This window comes from Anolis carolinensis, chromosome 5, assembly GCF_035594765.1.
Source record: "Anolis carolinensis isolate JA03-04 chromosome 5, rAnoCar3.1.pri, whole genome shotgun sequence".
Taxonomy (NCBI): domain Eukaryota; kingdom Metazoa; phylum Chordata; class Lepidosauria; order Squamata; family Dactyloidae; genus Anolis; species Anolis carolinensis.
The window spans coordinates 186,852,020-186,872,125 of NC_085845.1; the positions used below are offsets into that span (position 1 = coordinate 186,852,020).

The 20,106-nt window shown below is 42.0% G+C and overlaps 1 protein-coding gene across 18 annotated transcripts in view; it reads left to right on the top strand.

The window, feature by feature from the left end:
- Nucleotides 1-20,106, top strand: part of erc1 (ELKS/RAB6-interacting/CAST family member 1) — a 233,005-nt gene that overhangs the window by 128,002 nt on the left and 84,897 nt on the right. For all 18 annotated transcript variants that reach the window (XM_062981131.1, XM_062981141.1, XM_062981132.1 and 15 more), the window contains one exon: nucleotides 4,385-4,545. In XM_062981131.1, the coding sequence (XP_062837201.1) occupies nucleotides 4,385-4,545 (161 nt within the window). The remainder of the gene's footprint in view (nucleotides 1-4,384; nucleotides 4,546-20,106) is intronic.

Below are 20,106 nucleotides of genomic sequence, written 5' to 3' on the forward strand. Positions count from 1 at the left end.
GCCATAGACGTCTTTTTAAATTATCTGTTCTATAATCTGTATTGGTATTGGCAAGAAATATTTCATTGCAAGTGTATTTCTCTGCACATAAAAAGTTCTGTAATTTGTGTTGATCCTTGAATTATTTAATTGTAAAGGAAATGATAATTCAGCATGCACTCTATTAAATATTTCCATTTTAAGTTGTGAGTGGAACAAAATAGTATCCATATTTTTATATCAAACAAACCATTCCTTTTTTCTTCTTCTTTCCAACCCGTTAATAAACTGTCTCTGAAATGCAGATTTCTAAATTAGTACATCCTCCTTTCATCAGTGACCTCATAATTAAAGATTGCCTTTCTTCCTTTTCAGGTACTGGCCAAATGAACTTATAATGTGCCAATATAATGTCATTGGTTCGTTGTGGTTACTTTCAGCAGAGTAAATGCATGCATTGTAACTTGGATTGTTAATCTCATCTGTTTATCAGTTTGATGGTAATAGAACTTTCACATGAACTATGCTTACATTAGTCCTAAACTGCACATACCTCCCAGACTAATCTGGCCACACTGTGTTTAATTTCTGCTAGTGGGGGTAGAATGATATAAAAGAAGTTTTTGATTTCAAAAAAATCTTCCTATATGCCTTGGTGATCCACCCTGTATTGCTGAACCTTCCATGTCCAGGAAGCATACTTGTCTAGTTATTTCTATATACAGCAGTTGCATCCTATACCATACACATATGTCATTATTTGTGACAGAATATTGCTGTATATGTACTTTTTGCTACTAATGATAAATCTTTCTCCTTTCATTGTTGCTGTCTTGCCTGTCTGCTAATATCCTGCTCTGCTTGAAATATGCTTGCAGATCCTGTCATAGCATTTGGTGTTAGTTCAAGCTAAGGGTTAGTATATAATCCTGTGAGTTTGGATGCTAATCTTCTCTACATCATTCCAATTTTAGTATATGTGCTGCTTCGGCAGCACATATACTAAAATTGGAATGATACAGAGAGTTTGGATTTGGAAACAACATATCAGTATGAAGATAATGTAAAAAATAGAGGTCACATTTAGACTTTGAAAAAGTAAAGATGTGGGCGAAAGGAAAATGTTAAAATTCATTTATGAGGTCATCTTGAAAATCACAATACCGTGCGAGCTTTACGTGGGAAACAAAACTGGTGGGGAAGACAAAGTAGCTGACTCGTAATGCACACATATGCATGCACACATAGTCATAAGAATCAGACATTCTACAGCTGAATTTCCTTCTTTGCTCTCCATGAATCAACCAGGTTGGAATCACCTGGACGACACATGTTCAGGTAGTTCTAAGCCTTGATAGTCAAGTTAAATTTTCTTTTTGGGAGATGTCCCACCCCCATAAGTTTTTTTAAAATCCTCTTTGTTTCCAACTGGCTTGCAAAGGGTCAAGACAGAACTAAGTCATGCTACAGAATCCCAGGTATTTCCCCACCTGCAAGCTGAACTGGTAAGTTATTATTAGGATCTTGATAGCAATTTTAGGTTAGTGGTAGTAAAAGTTATTTAGCCAATTCTGTGCATTGTTTTATTCTAAAAGCGGGTATTTTTCTAAAACGGTTCTCTGCTTAATTCTATAATAAATAGACCAAATCCGAAACTTATTTGCTTTATTCATTTACTGGAATTGTCTTATTCGTTTACTAGAAAATATATGCTGCTTTTAAGGTGTTTTTTAAAAAGCTCTGCAAAATAGTTTTATTCTTCATTTCATTACCAGGGTGGAAATCATACAGCCTTTCACATGTTGCTGAATTATCCCTTTGGGACAGGCATGGGCAAACTTCAGCCCTTCAGGTGTTTTGGACTTCAACTCCCACAATTCCTAACAGCCGGTAAGCTGTCTGGGATTTTGGGGAGTTGAAGTCCAAAACACCTGGAGGGCTGAAGTTTGTCCATGCCTGCTCTAGGACTACCAGAAGTTGTAGCTCAGCCAGTTCTGGAGGAATGCAAGATTCCCATCCCTGCCAAATTAATGAAACTCATGCCTGGAATCTCGTGGTCTAAATTCAGTTAAATAGTAAACTACCCCTTGTATAAACCCTATTCATCCAGTGGGTCTACTCTAGTAGGGTGAATCTCACCCTTATGCAGGCCCGTTCTTCCAAAATAAGAATTACTAAGAACTCTTAATTTCATACTCAGTAGCATGGGTTAGATCTACTTCTGGAGTACAGAGACAACATGGGGCATCTTCTTCTGCTCTGAATTGTTTTCACAGTAGTCCAGCACAAATATTGTCATTAGTTTTTCAGTACTAGTGTGGAGGTTGGATGCTGCTTAATGTAGAGTATACTAAGCAGTACACTAGCAGCCTTGTGCAGCAGAAGTTTTCTTTACCCACTCCAGCTCCAGGTATGTTTCAAAAAGCTGCTCCAGATCATCTGGCCCTCCAACCTCGAGCAGATGTGATAGGAGCACAAGACTGTAGGGAGAATAGGAATCATGTTCATTGCCTGGTGAAAGGAGTCAATTTGTTACAAGTGATCTTACATAAGTAGTTGAGAAATGGTGCTAATATTTAATACATCTTAATGCTTTCTTTACAAACTGTGTCTTCTGTAAAATCATAGCTTCTGTGCATTTGTGTAAAGAGTTAATAGTTTATGATTCTATGTAGACCACCTGGCTGTACTTGACATGCAGCTTCTTACGAAATGCTGTACATTTGGAGAATTAAGGAGCCCTAACCTGAGTTTTAAAAAAAGTCCAACTTACATTCAGATCATGTTCATAAAAGAATCAGCGGGGATTTATGGAACCACAGAAAAATATGTGAGGTAATTTTAAAGTACCTTCTGTTTCTGAAAATGAAGAGCCTGGGTTGCTACATCTTTTGAAGGAACTATATCCTGCGCCTATGATAACATGGTGGAGGATATAGATTAATTTTGCTTATTAAGATTGAAGTGAATCTTCAGTATTAATCTGAATGAGGGGAGATGACAAAGTAAATGAGAAAAGATCATCAGTGTTGTATTCTGATTTCACTAAGTCTTGTTTGCTCATTATTTAAATGTTAAGGTACTGAATAAGAATGTTTTGCTCAGATTATCCATTTTGGGACATGTCTGCCTTTGTTTAAATAACATTGACTGATATTCACCTTTATTTTTAAAAGGATACGAAATGCATTCAGGAGACTAGATGGAGCTCAAATATCAAATGCAACACACTGTTCGAAGTGAAAATATGCTCTGTCTTTAACATTCACAATGATACACTCTTAAGGATATTATAAAGCATGCATGTTGGTTATTTCCATTTTTTTCTGTTTCTATTTTTGCTAAGTAAAGCATAGTTGTCCTGCTTTTTCCACCTTAGAGACCTGTCATTTTTCTCTTTTCATTTTTTGAGTGTTAAAAATAATCAGTGTGAAGACATCTTGCTTCTCAGGGAACATTAAGAGACAGAAAGAACTGTAAAAGATGAAAAACTGGCATGTGCATGTTTCCTAGACAGCTCTGTCTTATTACAGACAAGCAAGGTGTGACCGAGTTCCATGCTGATTGCAGAGCCTAACATTATTAACAAAATGTGCACAAGTTAGCATTGGTAACGTGTAGAATTAACAAAATCTCACTAAATGCACTTTGACCCAAATGGTCAACCTCAACAGTTACATAAAAATGACATAAGCATAATTGTGGTAGACTCCCAGGGGTTGGCAGCACACAGCTGTAATGTTTTCTGCTCATATTTAAATTTCATAAGTAAGGAAATTCAACCTTCAGTAAGGCTTTAAATATTCACAAGGTAATCTGCATTGCCTGAATGTCCACATTAAATACCTTTATAGTAATTTATTTATAGCTGTGATGTGTCTTTTGCTTTTGTTTTCTTTGTTTAGTGAATACAAAACGTGATAATGGGATGCAGCATTATGAAGTTATTTTGTAACTTAGCTGTCCATATGAGTTCTGAGGGAGATGGATTAGTTCTGGTACAGTGTATGTACCAAAGAGTTATTCTGCCCTGTTATACGTAACTACAGTATTGCTTAGGTACTGAAATTAAGAATATTGCCCTATAGTTAAATGTTTATTATGTAACCTTTAGACAATGGTACATTCTAATACAGATGGAACATAAGAGTCATTGCCAGTTGGGGATCAGATAAATGAAATATAGAGTGAGTTACTTTCTGTCTAATGAAAGTGTGTCTTTACTTCATGATAATGTGACCATTTTATATTAAAACAATAAGATAAGATATAAGTATTCAATACAAAGATAAATTGAACATTTACATGTTTCTTGTCCCATCAGTAGGTAATTCTGGTGAATGGCAGAAGTGTTAAAAATTACTTGTTTTCTCTCTCCTTTCTCTGTTATTTTTGAATTCCTTAGGTAGAAGAATTGATGATGGCTATGGAAAAAGTAAAACAGGAACTGGAATCCATGAAGGCAAAGCTGTCTTCTACCCAGCAGTCTCTGGCTGAGAAGGAAACGCATTTGACCAACTTACGAGCTGAGAGGAGAAAACATTTAGAGGAGGTCCTAGAGATGAAGTATGCTTTTGTTTTTCTTAATATACCGTATCTCTTAGACTTAACTGTATAGAATTGCCTTTTAAAATTTGTTTATTATTCCCCCCCAAAAAATCTTCCCTTAATTTCTGTTTGGGTTGAAAGAGTTGCTCAAGCAAAGATTTATTGTTTGTTTCCTCTAGTTTTAAGAACAGTTTCTGGGTAGGTAGATTGTATTGTGTATAATTATATAGCAGTCTGACCTCTGCCTCATTACACATGAATTCCATACATTTGGGCATGTTCTCATAAACTGATGGTACTACATTTATAGTAGTCTCCCCTTCCTTCACTATCTGAAGATTTCCTGGGGATATAGATTTAATTTTAATTATTGGGCATTTACAACACAAACCCTAATTCAGAGGAATCACTTACTGCTTGAATGTGGGGAAGAAGAAGTAAGTAGGAGGGAATGTAAGGCTCTGTTGGATTTTCCATTTTAAATTGCCCATTAATTCCTATATACTTCAGGGCAGTTCAATTACCTTTTAGCCTTCAGAAAGACAGTTATCTATTTAGAGCTATGTTGGCTAGTGATGCCAACAAGATCATTAAGAGGTGTTTTTAGTAGCTTAGCCATCCCTAAAGAGAAAGAACATTTTTATTGGCAGGGCTAACAGTGATTTTGGTTTAGTGAGACATTATTTATATTCAGCTTTCCTACTAACATCTCTTTTTTTCCTTTCCTCATTTTTTTCCCTCGAGAGTGGGAAGGGGAGAGACATTAAGATAGAAGCTTGTATAAGATAGATAGCTTGTATACAACAGAAATAAAGTTTGGTGTTTCAGAGATGAATTGTGTACAGCTTTGTATTCCAAGCTTTATATTCAGCAATCTGGTACCTGACCATGAGATTTTAAGAGATTTCTCTTTTTCTGTTTTTAAGTATTTGCCTACAGGTATTTGGCTAATTGAGAGAGTTGGTTTGTGAGTAAGAAGGCAAAAATATTTCTTAATGCAGGATTCCAGGCAATTTGAGATAGGTCTTGCAGTCAATACTCTAGCAAGTGTTTTGTCAGCCAAACTGCTTTGCCAAATTTTCTCTGTAAAATATATACATATAGGAATGCTGTGTTGTATACCATGGAATGTTTTTGAAGTTGACTATTTCTTAGCTATTCTTAAAAAAAACTTCTCAGTAAAAAAAACCTATTGTTACCTTATTAGTGACTTTTGGGAAATAATTATACTTCTGAAATTGACTCATAGCATTGAGTCCAGCAAGTTGTTTCATACATGACTTCTCAGAAGCAAGGCTCACTGTATTTAATTGTATTTTGTACTCAAAGATGTTATATAATTTCAGCCTCAAAAAGGTAATATAGGATTAATATAGGTAGAACTGAAAGCAGTGGCCTTAGTGTGGTGGTGGGAATCTCTAACCTACCAGGTTGTTTTAAAACGTGGGTTTTTTAAAGCACAACAAGATAATGATGAAGAATTACCATGTAATGAGGGCAAGTCTGGGAGCAAAAATTAAACAACTTCAAGGATCATGCTGTGGAGAAGGAAACGTGTCCACGCCACCTCAGGAGCCCAACTGCTAATGGCTTCCACCACTGTTTTCTTGCCCATGCATTCAAAAATGTCTTTTGACAATACTTAGAGAAGGGGGTGATTAATTTTTGATCAAAGTTGAAATACAGTATTAATGTTTATATTTTAAAAGGAACCATTCCCTTCTGCGAGTTGAATGGTGAAAAGCAAGAGCTTACTCCATCCCGGGAGAACTTAAAAGAAGTAACAGCTTACTCTCTTAGTACTTCTTTGAGGGGAAGTGCCAAAGAGCTGCCACCCCTATTTTCTCACCTACAGTGTTGGTGTCACATCAGTATACTAGGATTGATGTCATCCTAGTACGATAATAGGGTGTCACCTCCATTGACCTATTCCCTTCTGGCAAGCTCACAGTGGCCAGATTACTTGCGAATAATCAAGTGGATGCTCACACTTCACCTCCGTGCTCCTGTTGATGTTGTCCCCTCCTCAAATACTACGGCTCTGTACCCATGCTCCTCCTCTGGCTCCTTTTCCAGCTCTGGTGGCAGTGGTGGCATGTTTCTCTCCTCCAACTCACAGGTAGCAGGATGGCCACGAGAGGCAGGTAGTAGTGGCAGATCAGAGGGCTGGTAGCGGTGGTCGTTGGGTCTTTTAGTAGTGACAGCTCCAGAGTTGTTTTACAGCCTCACTGGCCAGGGATTGTGATCTGGTGAAGGTCCATGGGGTGACATCATGTGTCCCACACAAGTTGGGGGATTCTGGAGGTTGCGGTCATTTTGTGTTGCCCCTTTGCATCCCTCTAGTGATGCCATTGTGCCTAAGCATTCAAAAAGACCATAAGTGACAACGTTAAACATAAGGTGATTAAAATTCCTTCTTGCACCGTAGATTGCTCACACAAGTGTGTGTGTGTGTGGGGGGGGGGGGAGGGTGAAGATCAAGGTGGGAATATCAGTTAGCTGCTTCCTGATTGATGGGAACAGACCCCTATCAATAAGCTGCTGCTTGCTGAGTGGAGATTGGGGGACTTTCACAATCCCTTCAGATTCCTTAATTTAGCGAATAAACAGAGAATGTGAATGTGAGCCAGTAGCAAATGCACAACTTAAGTTTTGCATTCATAATTATCTTACTGAATTCTCACCATGATATACATAGTAAGGGCACAGCAGGGAAATGTTTGTAAATAGGACCTCCTTTCATCAGCTTGGACTCACTTTTGTTTGGGTATTAGTTAAGTGTGCATATTGAAGCAGATCACTTGTTTTTATACTCAGCAAATCTAAAAAAGCTTTCTGTTCCATTCAGCCCTCAAAGACTAAACTATGAGTTCAGTGGCTAACAGTTACATTATACGTCATGATAAAAAATCTCTGTATCTCATTAGGTTTTGAACGCTATGGTTCCTGAGAATAGCCTTATAGAGAGAGTGCACTATACTATCTAAATGAGCCATGACAGGCTTGGGAGCAAGACCAAATGCTGAAAATTGCACCAGGTGGTGTTAAAGGAGCTTGTTCCACTCAGTAATTGCTCAGGCTCATAATGTTGTAGGGAATTTGGAAAGGAGGTTCTTTTTGCCATTCACTTCCTGAGAATTTAACTACACTATACTCTTGTTTCCTTACTATTTCAGGAGTCTTTCTTCCCTTTTACTCACCTCCTTTCTGGATCTGTTTTGTACTGAGGATGTGAATGGTACAGCAAAACTTTATTCTCATTTTAAGACAACATTGGAAAAAACTGGCACATCAATTCCAGTTACAGGTTGTTGAGAATAAACCCCCTCTTATAATGTTTTAATCTAGTTAAAAACTATAAATATTTAAAGTGGGTTGAAGGACCCTAGTCAGGAAACCAGAACAGATGTTTGCATTCCAGTCAGGTTTACACTACTTCGGGGTCATTTTTCCTCTTATATTATTAGATTATAAAATGCTTATAGAAATGTACTTGAAAAATCCCATCTGCTTGAAAGCATTTGTTTTGTTTTTGTTTTTTTATTTGGAGTGCTGGAATACTACATTTGGTACTATTACTGGAGGTCTGAAGAGTGCACTCTGGGTGGGCATACATTCCCTTTATGCCATCTCTAGTAGGTAAAATTGAGAAAAAGAGGATTGGTTTGGGAGATAGATTGAAAAAGGTTTTGACACATGATTTTAAACTCTAGCAATTAACCTAACTCTACTTCCCTTTTAACTGATTCAGTTTTCATTCTAAATAGTTTCTTTCTCCAGCAGCTGGAACTTTTTGGTTGTTTATCTTGATGTGTTTTGCCTTATAGCTGTAGCAGGAGGTTGAGATGAGAATTGAAGAACAAAAATACAGAATACTGTACTGTTGCTTTTTTATTTTCATAAAGAAAAAGGAAATACTTGATAGTCCTTCCTTCACCTACCGCTATCTATACCATGTCAGTTCTAATCATAGACCCACACCTATAACTTTAATTCAGAGATAGGTAAAATATAGCCATCCAGATGTTGTTTGACTTCCCAACATTCCTCACTACTGGATGATGGATATGCTAGTTAGGACTGATGGGAATTACAATTCACTGGCATGTGGAGGAAGGACCACATTTCAGCTGCTATTATTTTAAATTGGGATAATGAATAGATTTGTTTGAGTTATAAATGAACTGGCATGTAAATTACAAACTGTTTTGGCTTGCTGAAATACTAGCTGCACAAAACCTGTTCCTCTCCAAACTGTCACCTGGATGTTCTTCCTAGCTGGACATGAAGAGATGAGACAGAGCTGCTCCATCTGTTCTGTTGAGAAACCTGCTGCATTTCCCCTCATTTGTTTCCATCACAGCTGGCTGTCAAGGGCCAATTCCAATATTCTAGAGGAGGTCAGTTAAAATGTATACAGTTTGTTATCTTCCAGTTAGACTTGACCACCCAAAGGGAATGACATTTGGTGAAACTAGTCAATCCAGCCAGTTTGGGACAAGATTGGAGATCCCCTAAACGAGAAAATTGGGTGGAAATTAATAAAATGAAAGTTGATACAGACAAATGCTAAATTCTATATTTAAGCCACAAAAATCAAATTCATAGGTATGGGATGAACATTTATTGAAGCTAAATTCAACATAGCAACTTCTCAGATGTAAACATTCATATGCCCCAAAGCCGTACTAACATACAGTAAATAACTGCCCCCTCAAATTTGGTATCTTAGGGTCTTTATGACGCTTGCATCGGCCTTACCAAACCACACGTTTTGCTTTCTTTTGAAATAAGACATCAACAATTTCTGAAGGTGACATTGGCTTCCTGCATAAATGTTCATAATAAACAGCAGTGTATATAAGTAATATTAGTGTGTGGATATTTAAGTAAGTGTATAGTAACTTTGCAGATTTCATGTAGCAAGAAGAATACTAACTTTGAGCAGTTATAAATACTATTTAGATGTTAACTTAAAATGTGGGAAGAGGAAAATTTCAAAGGTTGTTTTCCTTATAAAGCTTCCCTGTCATGTGTGGACCTTCATCATTATTGAAGGAAAAATGTCACTTTGAATAGAAGTTTATATGCTATGCTGTTTTCGGTTTAGTTTTAAATTGTTTGGTGAGTCTGTATTAATACAAGACCGTATGTCTAAGTTCTGGAGTTTTTTCTTAAATTATTCAGAGTATGCTGCAGTAGGATACAGTTACAGATTATTGGTGGCCCAACGTAACTGTGAAGATGAATTTATTTGAAAAAAATCAACACAGTTTTCTAAAGTACTCATTAAAAATGATTCATTATAAAAAATATGCAGTTTAAGGGTAATTTCTAATATAGTTGCAGTGCTGGTGAAGAAAAAAGCTGGGTGTTTTTTTCTGCTTTTTTCTCCATGTATATTCTACAGTTCTGTATTCAATATAATATTAATTGTTCCTAAAATATATTGAGGCTTCTAAGCTGCTATATTTGCATTCTCCAGAATCGTTGAATATGTCTTTGATGACTTTCACCCAAATCAGTGCTCTCTTTAGAAACCTTGACCCTTTTCATATTACACATAGCACCATGGTTCCATCCTATGGAGTCCTGAGATTTAAACTTTAAAGGGGGTATTTAGATTTCACAACTAGGGGGCTCTAGTGCCACACTAAACCGTGAAACCAAGATTCAGTGGGATGCAACCATAGCAGTTAAATTGGAATATAGTGTTATAAATGTGTAGAGTAAAATACCTTCTGTCTTCATACAGGTGGTCCTGAATATCACTGTTTCTTGAGTGTTAGAATGAAGGTTGAGAAAAGAAAAACCTTTCACCACTGGGATGTTCACTGGAATTGCCAAAAAACAAAAACAAAAAAAAGCCCAATTCGTTTTAAGGGACTTAGCATTGAAAAGCATAGTTGATTTCAGTTATAACTTCATAGCTTTTCTCAAATGAGGCATGAAACCAACTGTAGTGTTCCAAATGCAGTATACACAGTAGTTCTCATCCCATGAGTGTTGAATGAAGGATGCAGATTATATAGATGCAAGGCTGGATTAAAGTGGTTGGAGGCCTGGAGCAATGTAAAATATGTGACTTCTTTGGTGCCTATATGTCAAATATTGGAGCAATAAAGGTTTTTGAGAGTAGGGATTGCTAGCTAATTAAAAATACAAGGTTAGAAAAATCTTTTTGAATTTTAATTCCATTTTATTTAAGTAATAGTAGTAGTTAGCTGAATTAAATTTTCTTACCTTAGAATGGAGCCTACTTTGCTTTTGCTAATATAAAATTAAAGTTTATATTTCTCAAGTCCATACTTTGCATTTTATTTTTGGTTTTGAAGTTACAATAAAAGTGGTGGAACTTTGCACAAGAGTTGTTCCTGTTGTCATCAGCATCAAAGAGATCATTTGTGGGCTGTGTGTGCATGTCCTCAATTCAGTTCTTTCTGTTCCCTTTCACTATTAAAAGTATATTTATTGTTGGGTTTTTTTTTACTTTATTAGTTTATATCCATCTTTTTCCATGAGTAAACTCAAACATGGCAAATCTGGCTCTTTCTTATTTATCCTCACAACAATTCTGTAAAATAGGTTAGATAGAGAGAGACAGAGAGACAGAAATGGAAAATTAAATAGAGACTAAAACAAATCCTAATCCAACATTTTAATTCTTATGCTAAACTCATTTTGCTTGGTTTTCTATACAAGACAAGAAAGATAATGATTAATGTGAGCAAATATTTACAGAAAGTACCCCGTTTTTCAAAGAAGTTAATTCAACTCTCCATGCTCAGCAATCCTTTATAGGGCTAGCCCATGGCATTTTGCTATCTGAGTTGAAGGGTGAGATGCTCCGTAATTACCAAAGCAAACAATGGAGGAAATGAGTGTAAAAAGATACATCTGAGTTCAAATAAGCTAAAAGGTAATGAAGTAAATAGAAAAATAGATAGTTCAATGATGGGAAATAAGGTAAAATTGGGTAGCAGGCAGAAAGAATGCAAAGAGAAAGAGGGGAGATGAGTGTGTGGTTTCCCCTAAAAATAAAGATGTGACAAAACATTTGTACAACCCCAATAAATGGAGTTATACCTTACGTAGAAGCAGATAGATGTATTTGTTAGTGTCTATATTGGCAAACATTAAAGATATGCTGATGAAGCAACTGGCCAGGTCTCTCACTTCCTGTCCCATGGAGTAGCTGCCCATAGCTGCTGTTGCTTACTCCACCTGCTCCCTCTTCCAAATGTAACTACGGGGAGAGAAAGTTTAGTGGAGGCACATAAGGATTAAAGAGGAAGAAAACTATTGGTGAAGCACTTCATGGCTAAAACCATGGCCAGCTTGATTTTCTTACATTGAATTGCTTAAAGAAACACGGTTTCTGCATTTGGCCATGGAGAGTTTGTACAGAGTTTTTCCAATGCCAGCGATCTATTGCTCTCTCTACATCAACTGCATTGGCTCTATATGATCGGAAAAAGATGGTAGTGTCAATTCTTCATGATACCCCACTGCACCAAATTGCCATTTCCGTGCTCCCCTCCCTTCTAGACTCCAATATAACTTAGAAAGAGAGATGAACTATTTACTTTTTTCCTGCAAAATAGTGGAGTTAGGATGGAGAACAGCTTAGCAAATGTGGCAAAGACTTACTGAAATGACACGGTGTCCTCATTCCCTTAAACCAGAGGTGTCAAAGCTTTGGACCTCCAACTCGCAGAAACCCTAGCCAGTTTGTCCAGTGGCCAAGAATTCAGGGAGCTGAATGCAAAACACCTGGAGAGCCATAAGTTTGACACCACTGCCTTAAACAATTGGCACAACAACTTTCCAAACTCAGCAAAAGAAGGAGGAGATGTTTTCCATTATTGAACTGAGAGTAAAGTAACTGCTTTGGGAGATTGTGATTTGGACAACCAGTGAAGTTGATGACGGAGGATCATCAATTCAAGGCTGGCGGTCTTTGCCTCTTTCAGAACACTAGTGTTTGTCTGCCAGTCTTCACAAGAGATTTGCAGCGTTTTTTGGAGGCAACGCTGATTAAATCTTTCCAGAAGTCGAGTTTGATGTTTGTAGACAATCCATGTCATGCAGGCTCACTTCGGACTCTTCGTTCTTGATGTCTACCACGCGCTTCAAGCATTGCACTCAGTGTGCCGCTAAGATTCCCGACTCGGACGGCCACACCAAGTGCCTTCTCTGCCTTGGCGAGGCCCATGTTGTCGGTACTTGCCACTTTTGCCTAGCTGTCACGACTCAAGCGAGGAAAAACAGAACGGCCAGGCTCAGGGCGGCACTCTACGAGAGGTCGCTCGTGCCGGGCTCAACTCCTTCTACTTCAAGGGCACTTGCCTCCAAGGCTTCTTCAGTCTCCTCCAGGGCTTCTAAACCGCCTTCTAAACCGCTGTGCACGGTGACTACGGCTCCGGTGTCGACTCGGTCTGGTAAGGTGGGACCCTCCTCGACCTCGAGCTCCTTGGCTTCAGCGGCTTCGGTTCGCTCCTTTGTGGGGTCTCCATCCTCGACCTCGGCTATGAAGATTGCCTTTAAGAGGCCCCAAGAGGAATCTCGACGTGCCCAGTCCGACTCGGCAGCCGTTCCTCCGACCCCAGGCAAATCTATGAGGGCACCCTCTAAACAGCCCCCAGTTAAGAGGCAGATGACCCAACGCTCTTCCTCCTCAGCCTCGCGTAGAGATGTCCCTTCTTCCTCGGCGACTTCGTCAAGGAGATCTTTGCCGATTGAACCGGCACAGCATCCTCGAGATGTCTCTTAGTCCCCCCCCCCCCCCTCAGCAGTTGTCTGAAGGTGAAATACAGGACTCACCCCACCACTCAGACAGTGGTCAGGGTACCGATGCCTGAACCCACCTTAGGGCGTCGACAATCTCAACAGCAATTTTTTCCCCCAACCTCTACTACGGAATGGGGAAGACAAATGGCCCGCTTAGCCCAAACGGCTCAAGCCTCGGCCTCCAAAGACTCTTGGCCACCTGCTGCTCCTGCTCTCGAGGTTATGCCTCCTCCAGAGACTGTGCTTTCATCTCCTCCTCGGTCCCCTCAAGGGGCCAAGAACGATGAGATTGATGTTGATCACCCAGAATCCATCCTTTCGGCTTCTGTCGTCTGTCTGGGTCTCGACTTCTCACCTCCTCATGATGCCTACGAAGTCGACCCTCCTTCTCCGACAGATAATGTCAGCATTTTTCTGATCAGATGGTCAGGATGGCTGACGCCCTAGGAATGGAAATCAAGGAGACCTCTAAGGCTGTGACCGACCCTGTCTTCAAAAGGGTCCAAGCCCAAGCTCCTCCGGCTACTCTCCTACCATTTTTGCCATATTTGCTGGACGTTATCCAAGCTTCTTGGAAAACGCCTTCCTTGATACCGCCCACCTCGAAGAGGATCGAGGCCTGGTACCGTACCGACGACGATACTATGGAATGGCTCACCCCGACCCTAACTCTGTGGTCGTCAAGGCTTCTCAGTCTTCCGGTTGTCAGTCCAACACTCCAGCTGATCGAGAGGGCAAAAGATTCATCGCCGTAGGTAGAAAGCTTTATTCTGGAGCCCTCCTACTCTGTAGGATGGCTATCTATGGGGCTTATATGGGAGCCTACTCACAAATCCTTTGGGAAAAGGCCCAGCCCTTCTTTGCAAAGTTCTCTGACGAAGATCGGTCGGTCCTTACCACGCTTCAGCAAGAGGCTGACTCCTTAGCCCATCATCAGATCCAGATGGCTAAGCATACTGGTGACACTGCCGGCAAGATGATTGCCCATGCGGTCACCATCCGTCATCATTCCTGGCTGAGGTCATCGGGTCTCTCCTCATCCTCTAGACAGGTCATTGAGGACTTATCTTTTGATGCGTTGGGACTTTTCAACGCCGGGACTGACGACAAACTCAAATCCAACCATGTCTTTAAAATTCTGGCCTCAAAGTGTGGAGTTGAACAACCTCACTCCCAACGCACTCGGTGGTTCCCTCATCGTTTCCGCTGTTTCCCGCCTCAAGCCTTTCGACGCCAAGCTTTCAGGCGGTCTTCGGGTTCGAGCCACCAAAGCCAACACCAGCCTCGCCACTCGGCTCAGGCTCAGAAGCAACGGGGTTGAGCCACCTCTGCACCCGCTCAGGCCCATCGTCGTACCTGACGCCGTACCTGCATGCCCAGTCTCCACATTCGGTACCATTGCAGCCGCCATGTCACCTCTACAACCCTCTGTCTCACTGCCTCTACACGCTTGCCTCTTCACAGACCATCTGGCCCCCTTCTATCACCAGTGGGAGTCTATTACTTTGGATGCCTGGGTTCTCCGCATTGTTTGAGAGGGTTATGCCTTAGAGTTCAAAGAACTCCCTCCTACAGGCCATGTCTCCCTCACCAAGCCCTCTCCAGAGATTTACGCCGAAATAGATTCCCTCTTCACCAAGGGGGCTATTCGGTTTTCTCCATCCAAACAGAACCCTCGAAGCTTCTTTTCCAGATACTTCACGGTCCCAAAATGAGGGGGGGTCTTCGCCCCATCCTGGACTTGCGAGCTCTGAACTTGTTCATTCGTCCAACAAAATTCTGGATGGTATCCATTGCATTCATTTTTCCGATTCTCCAGCAAAGAGATTACTTCATGTCCATAGACTTATGTGATGCATATTTTCACATTGCGATATGAAAGACCCACAGATGCTTTCTCTGTTTCAAGGTCCTCGACCAGACCTACCAGTTTACCGTCTTACCCTTCGGCCTTGTCACGGCACCAAGGGTCTTCACCAAGGTAGTGGCCGTGGTTGCGTCGCACCTCAGACAGCAAGGCATCACAGTCTTTCCGTATTTGGACAAGTGGCTTCTTGTCAGGCCCGACCCGGCCGTGTTGCAGCGCCACATCGAACAGACTCTCCAACTGTTGGACTCGCTCGGCCTTCAGCTCAATGCTGAGAAGTCTCACCTCGTTCCATCGAGGAAGATCCGCTTCATTGGCGCGCTCTTCGACTCCATCGCCCAAACTGCCTCTCTACCATCTGACAGGTTTCTCGCCCTCCGTCATCACCTCACAGTCTGCGAGCACAACCAAAGGGTTCGGGCCCGATCCGTCCATGTCCTTCTAGGTCATATGGCGTCTACTGGTCTGGTCACCCCCTTTACCAGATTGCGCCTCAGGCCTCTGCAAAGGTGGTTCATAGACAATTTCAAACCATCTCAGCATCCCAGCTCAAAGTTCCTCTTGGTACCGTCTCACGTCTGCTGCTCCCTTCTTTGGTGGAAGTCTCGAGCCAATGTGTGCAAAGGTCTAACATTCCACCCCGCTCTTCCGTCGGTCACCATAACCACCAACTCCTCCAACTATGCCTGGGGAACTCACATGGACAGCCTCACCATCCAAGACCTCTGGTCCCCTCTTGAGAGGAACAGTCATATAAACGTCTTAGAACTCCTTGCCATCTTCAAGGCCCTGAAGGCCTTTGCCCGCCTAATCCTCCACAAGACTGTTCTCTTTCAAACGGACAACATTCTACATCAGTAAACAGGGCGGCACGGGTTCGAGAAAGCTGTTGTCTCTCTCCACCCGCATCTGGCAGTGGTGCATAGCCCACAAGGTCTTCATACTGGCACTCCATCTCCCGGGCCTCCAGAATGGCCTAGGCAATGCCCTAATCAGGATGACGAGCTCCTCCCACGAGTGGCAGCTCAATCCCGACACTCTCCACGATCTCTTTCGTGACTGGGGATGGCCTACCCTAGACCTCTTCGCCTCTCCTCAGAATGCGCAGCTACCTCCATGCGGAGCGGGACTTCCTCCGGCCTCGTTTCCTGGATGCCTCGGGGATGCCTTTCTTCTAGACTGGTCGACAGAGCCACTGTTTCCTCCCTTTCCTCTGATACCGAGGGTGTTGGAGAGACTTCGCCTTGCCTCGGCTACGGAGATTCTAATAGCCCCAGCATGGCCGCGACAGTCGTGGTATCCGGCTCTTCTTCACCTCTCCAGAGGGACCTTTCTCTGTCTTCCGCCTCTGCCTCACCTTCTGTCCAGGCAGAACGGTCAAATCCTCCATCCGGACATCCCGTCTCTACATCTCACTGCATGGAAGATTCTCACCTAAGCTCCCTCCATCCAGACCTCCAAAAGGTTCTCCGTGCAGCACACAAGCTGGCTACGACCAGAGCCTATGCCTATAAGATCTCTCGGTTTTGTGCCTTCCTTCGGTCCCGAAACATTGACGCCTTTCCAACCTTGGTTCCTGGATTTCCTGCTTACCCTCGCAGAACGAAAGCTGTCCCTCGCCTCTATGAAATCCTATTTAGCTGCCTTGTCTTGGTGCTTCCAACACCACGGTCAGCCGTTTCTGTTCGGTGATCATCTCATAAAGACCTGAGGGGCTACAACAATCTCTGCCCTCCGGCGCAGCCACCAACGCCTGGTTGGAGCCTCAAACTCGTGCTTTCCCAGCTCATATCTTCCCCGTTCAAGCCGCTGGCATCAACGGACCTTCACTTACTCTCATAGAAAGTAGCCTCCTTAGTTGCTGTCACTTCGACCCGTAGGCCTTCGAAGCTGGCGGCTCTTAGAGTGGACGAACTTTACCTTCACTTCCACCATGACCGCGCCGTACTGCGTCCGGGTTTCACCTTTTTTCCTAAGGTGGTCTCTGCTTTTAATCTAAACCAAGACATTGTGCTCCCAGCCTTTTTCCCTAACCCTTCATCTCCGCTCGAATGGAGACTTCACCTTTTGGATGTTAGAAGAGCTCTTCTCTTCTATAGAGACCGAACTAGGGCAACACGCAAGACACTGAGACGTTTTGTTGCTTATGCCCCGGACAAGTTTGGTAACCCAATCTCCTCCCAGAGACTCTCCCACTGGAGCCTATGCCTATAAGATCTCTCGGTTTCATGCCTTCCTTCGGTCCCGAAACATTGACGCCTTTCCAATCTCCTCCCAGAGACTCTCCCACTGGATTGCTCAAGCCATTGAACTTGCTTACGAACTGGCTAAACGCCCCCATCCTCTGTCGATCCAGCCGAGATCAATGAGGGGCCTTTCTACCTCAATTGCTTTTCTCAGGGGCATCCCTCTTGACTCTATTTACAAAGCAGCAATTTGGTCGAACCCTTTGACGTTTGTCTCCCACTATAGAATGGACTCTAAGGTCCAGAAGGACTCTGCTTTCGCCAGTTCGGTTTTGTTCTCCTGCTTGTCATAGGAGGCATTGTTTTTTCCTTACAGAACACTTGCCAGTAAAAAAAAAAGAGGGAAAGGATGAGAGAGGAGACACAGAGAGTGAGAGAGGAGACACAGAGAGAGTAGGAAGGGGAGGAAGGCAATTAATGTCACTCCAAGTATTACTGTTTGCATAACAAGCTTTATTTTCCTCTCTTCTTTCACAATGTTTATGTGACTGCACTAGGGCAACACTACAAGCATTGCTCTTCTTTCCTCTACAATGGTTTACACTGTGAGAGGTCTGTTTGCCTCTCGGTCCTATTCTAAGGACAAGTTACACCTTGTTTCTCTCCCTTTGGGGGATACTGCTGTTCTATTTGCACTTTCCCCTGGGCCTTTTTTGATGTCCACTTAACGGGGATACACCTCGATATGGTTATGTCTCATGTTTATGTACTTGGTTGACATGCTGACCTCGTTGCACATTGTGCCTTATTTCTCTTTGATGTGTCCTAATAAAAATTGGGTTTGGACATTCAACTCGTTGTCGGGTTTGCTCTGTCCCACTGTCCTGAACCTTAGCTTGCTAGTCTCCATTAGTGTGCATTCACAGAGTACACGAAGAAAAAGGTCAGGTTACCTGTAACCATGTTTCTTCGAGTGTACTCTGTGAATTCACACAAACCCGCCCTTCCATCACCGCTGGCAAACCTCTCCCTTTCTCGTTGCCTTTGCGGCGCAGGAACTGGAGAGCGGATGCCCAGGACTGCCTTATATGTCCTGTGGGGAGAGGGGCGTGGCTACCCCCAAAATTCAAACTTTAGCTTGGAAGAGTTTTCCGTTGGAGCCTTCTCCATTAGTGTGAATTCACAGAGTACACTCGAATAAACATGGTTACAGGTAAGCAACCTGACCATCTTGGACATGCATAGCACGCAGCTGCATGAACTGTGGTGTTTGTGGAAACGCAAGGTCCAGAAAAGGATAGCTGGCCTATGTTGGGGGGTGTATCACATTTAGTAATATAAATACACCATAACAAGACAATAAAACACTAATTACACATAAAATTAAAAGCCATATTCCATTCCTTATTTCTTAGGCTGAACATAACAATTCACTTCTGTGAAGACTTGATGTGATGACAGGGATGGAATCTTTTTGGATCCCACTACTGCCACCAAAATGCGAAGGATTCACCTTCTACCTCTATGTATTTCACTTTTCTATGTTGTCGCTGCCACCACCTTTGAAAGATGCTTTGCTCAAATAATAAGCAACATTTGAAGAAACAGTAACTTGTTTATTTATAGCACATAGCTTGATGGTTGCAAGAATGTTATATCTTAAGTTGAACGATGTTACTTCTGTACAGTAAGTGTTGCAAGACTTCTCAATAGTTTCACTGAGCTTAGTATGGTATCAGCTTTATATTACTTGTTTCTTTCAGTTAGGAATACTGTCCTTCTTTAACTTAGTTGACCTGTACCCGATCAAACTTGGATTGGGGAGTTTAACTGGTCAACCCTAGTCTTCCTTGACTTAGGGATGCAGCCTCAGCTCTTTAGTTATCTCTACTAAAGGCTCAGCAACTTTAATTTTAGCCCTTCTCCGCTAAAACTCTCTAGCTGCTCAACTTCCTCCCACAATCTCTTTTTTCGATCACACTCCTTTCTCACTGAACAGAACCAACTGCTCTGCTCAACCGACAAACTCCAACTGCCCAATTCCAACTGCTAAATTTGAATTCTAAGGCTTCCACCAGCAAGGTGAAGCCACGCCCCTTTTCCTGGCCATGCCTTAGAGGCTCCCAACTTCTGTACAAGAATAGCTGAAATATACAACCTTAAACAGTCAACCTAAACATAGCAATCATGAATAAAACACAATGATCATGACATCTTTACACTTCTCTTTATGCTTGGGTGCATAGGAAAGTTTTTAATTGCTTTTGAAGGAGGGCAGCAAAGGAGCCATTCTGATTCCCTTCAGGGAGTTTCAGAGGTGGGGGGAGGGGGGGCTGCAGAGAAGGCCCTCTCTCTCATCTCCACCAGCCAGGTTTGAGACGAGGGTAGGAATGAGAGGAGAGCCTCCCCTGATGAGTGCAGTGTCCAGGCAGGTTCGTATGAAGAGAGGCGGTTGGCTAAATAGTCAGGACCCAAACTATTTAGGGCTTTAAAGGTAATGACCAGCACTTTAAATTTCGCCCGGTAGCAAACTGGTTCCCAGTGGAGCTGCCATAACATGGGAGTTGTTCTCGCCCTGAATAACGGTGCTCCAGTCAGTAACCTGGCAGCTGACCTTTGAATTAGTTGAAGCTTCTGAGCACTCTTTAAAGGCAGCCTCATATAGAGTGCATTGCAGTATTTATTTATTTATTTATACCCCGCCCTTCTCACCCCGAAGGGGACTCAGAGCAGCTT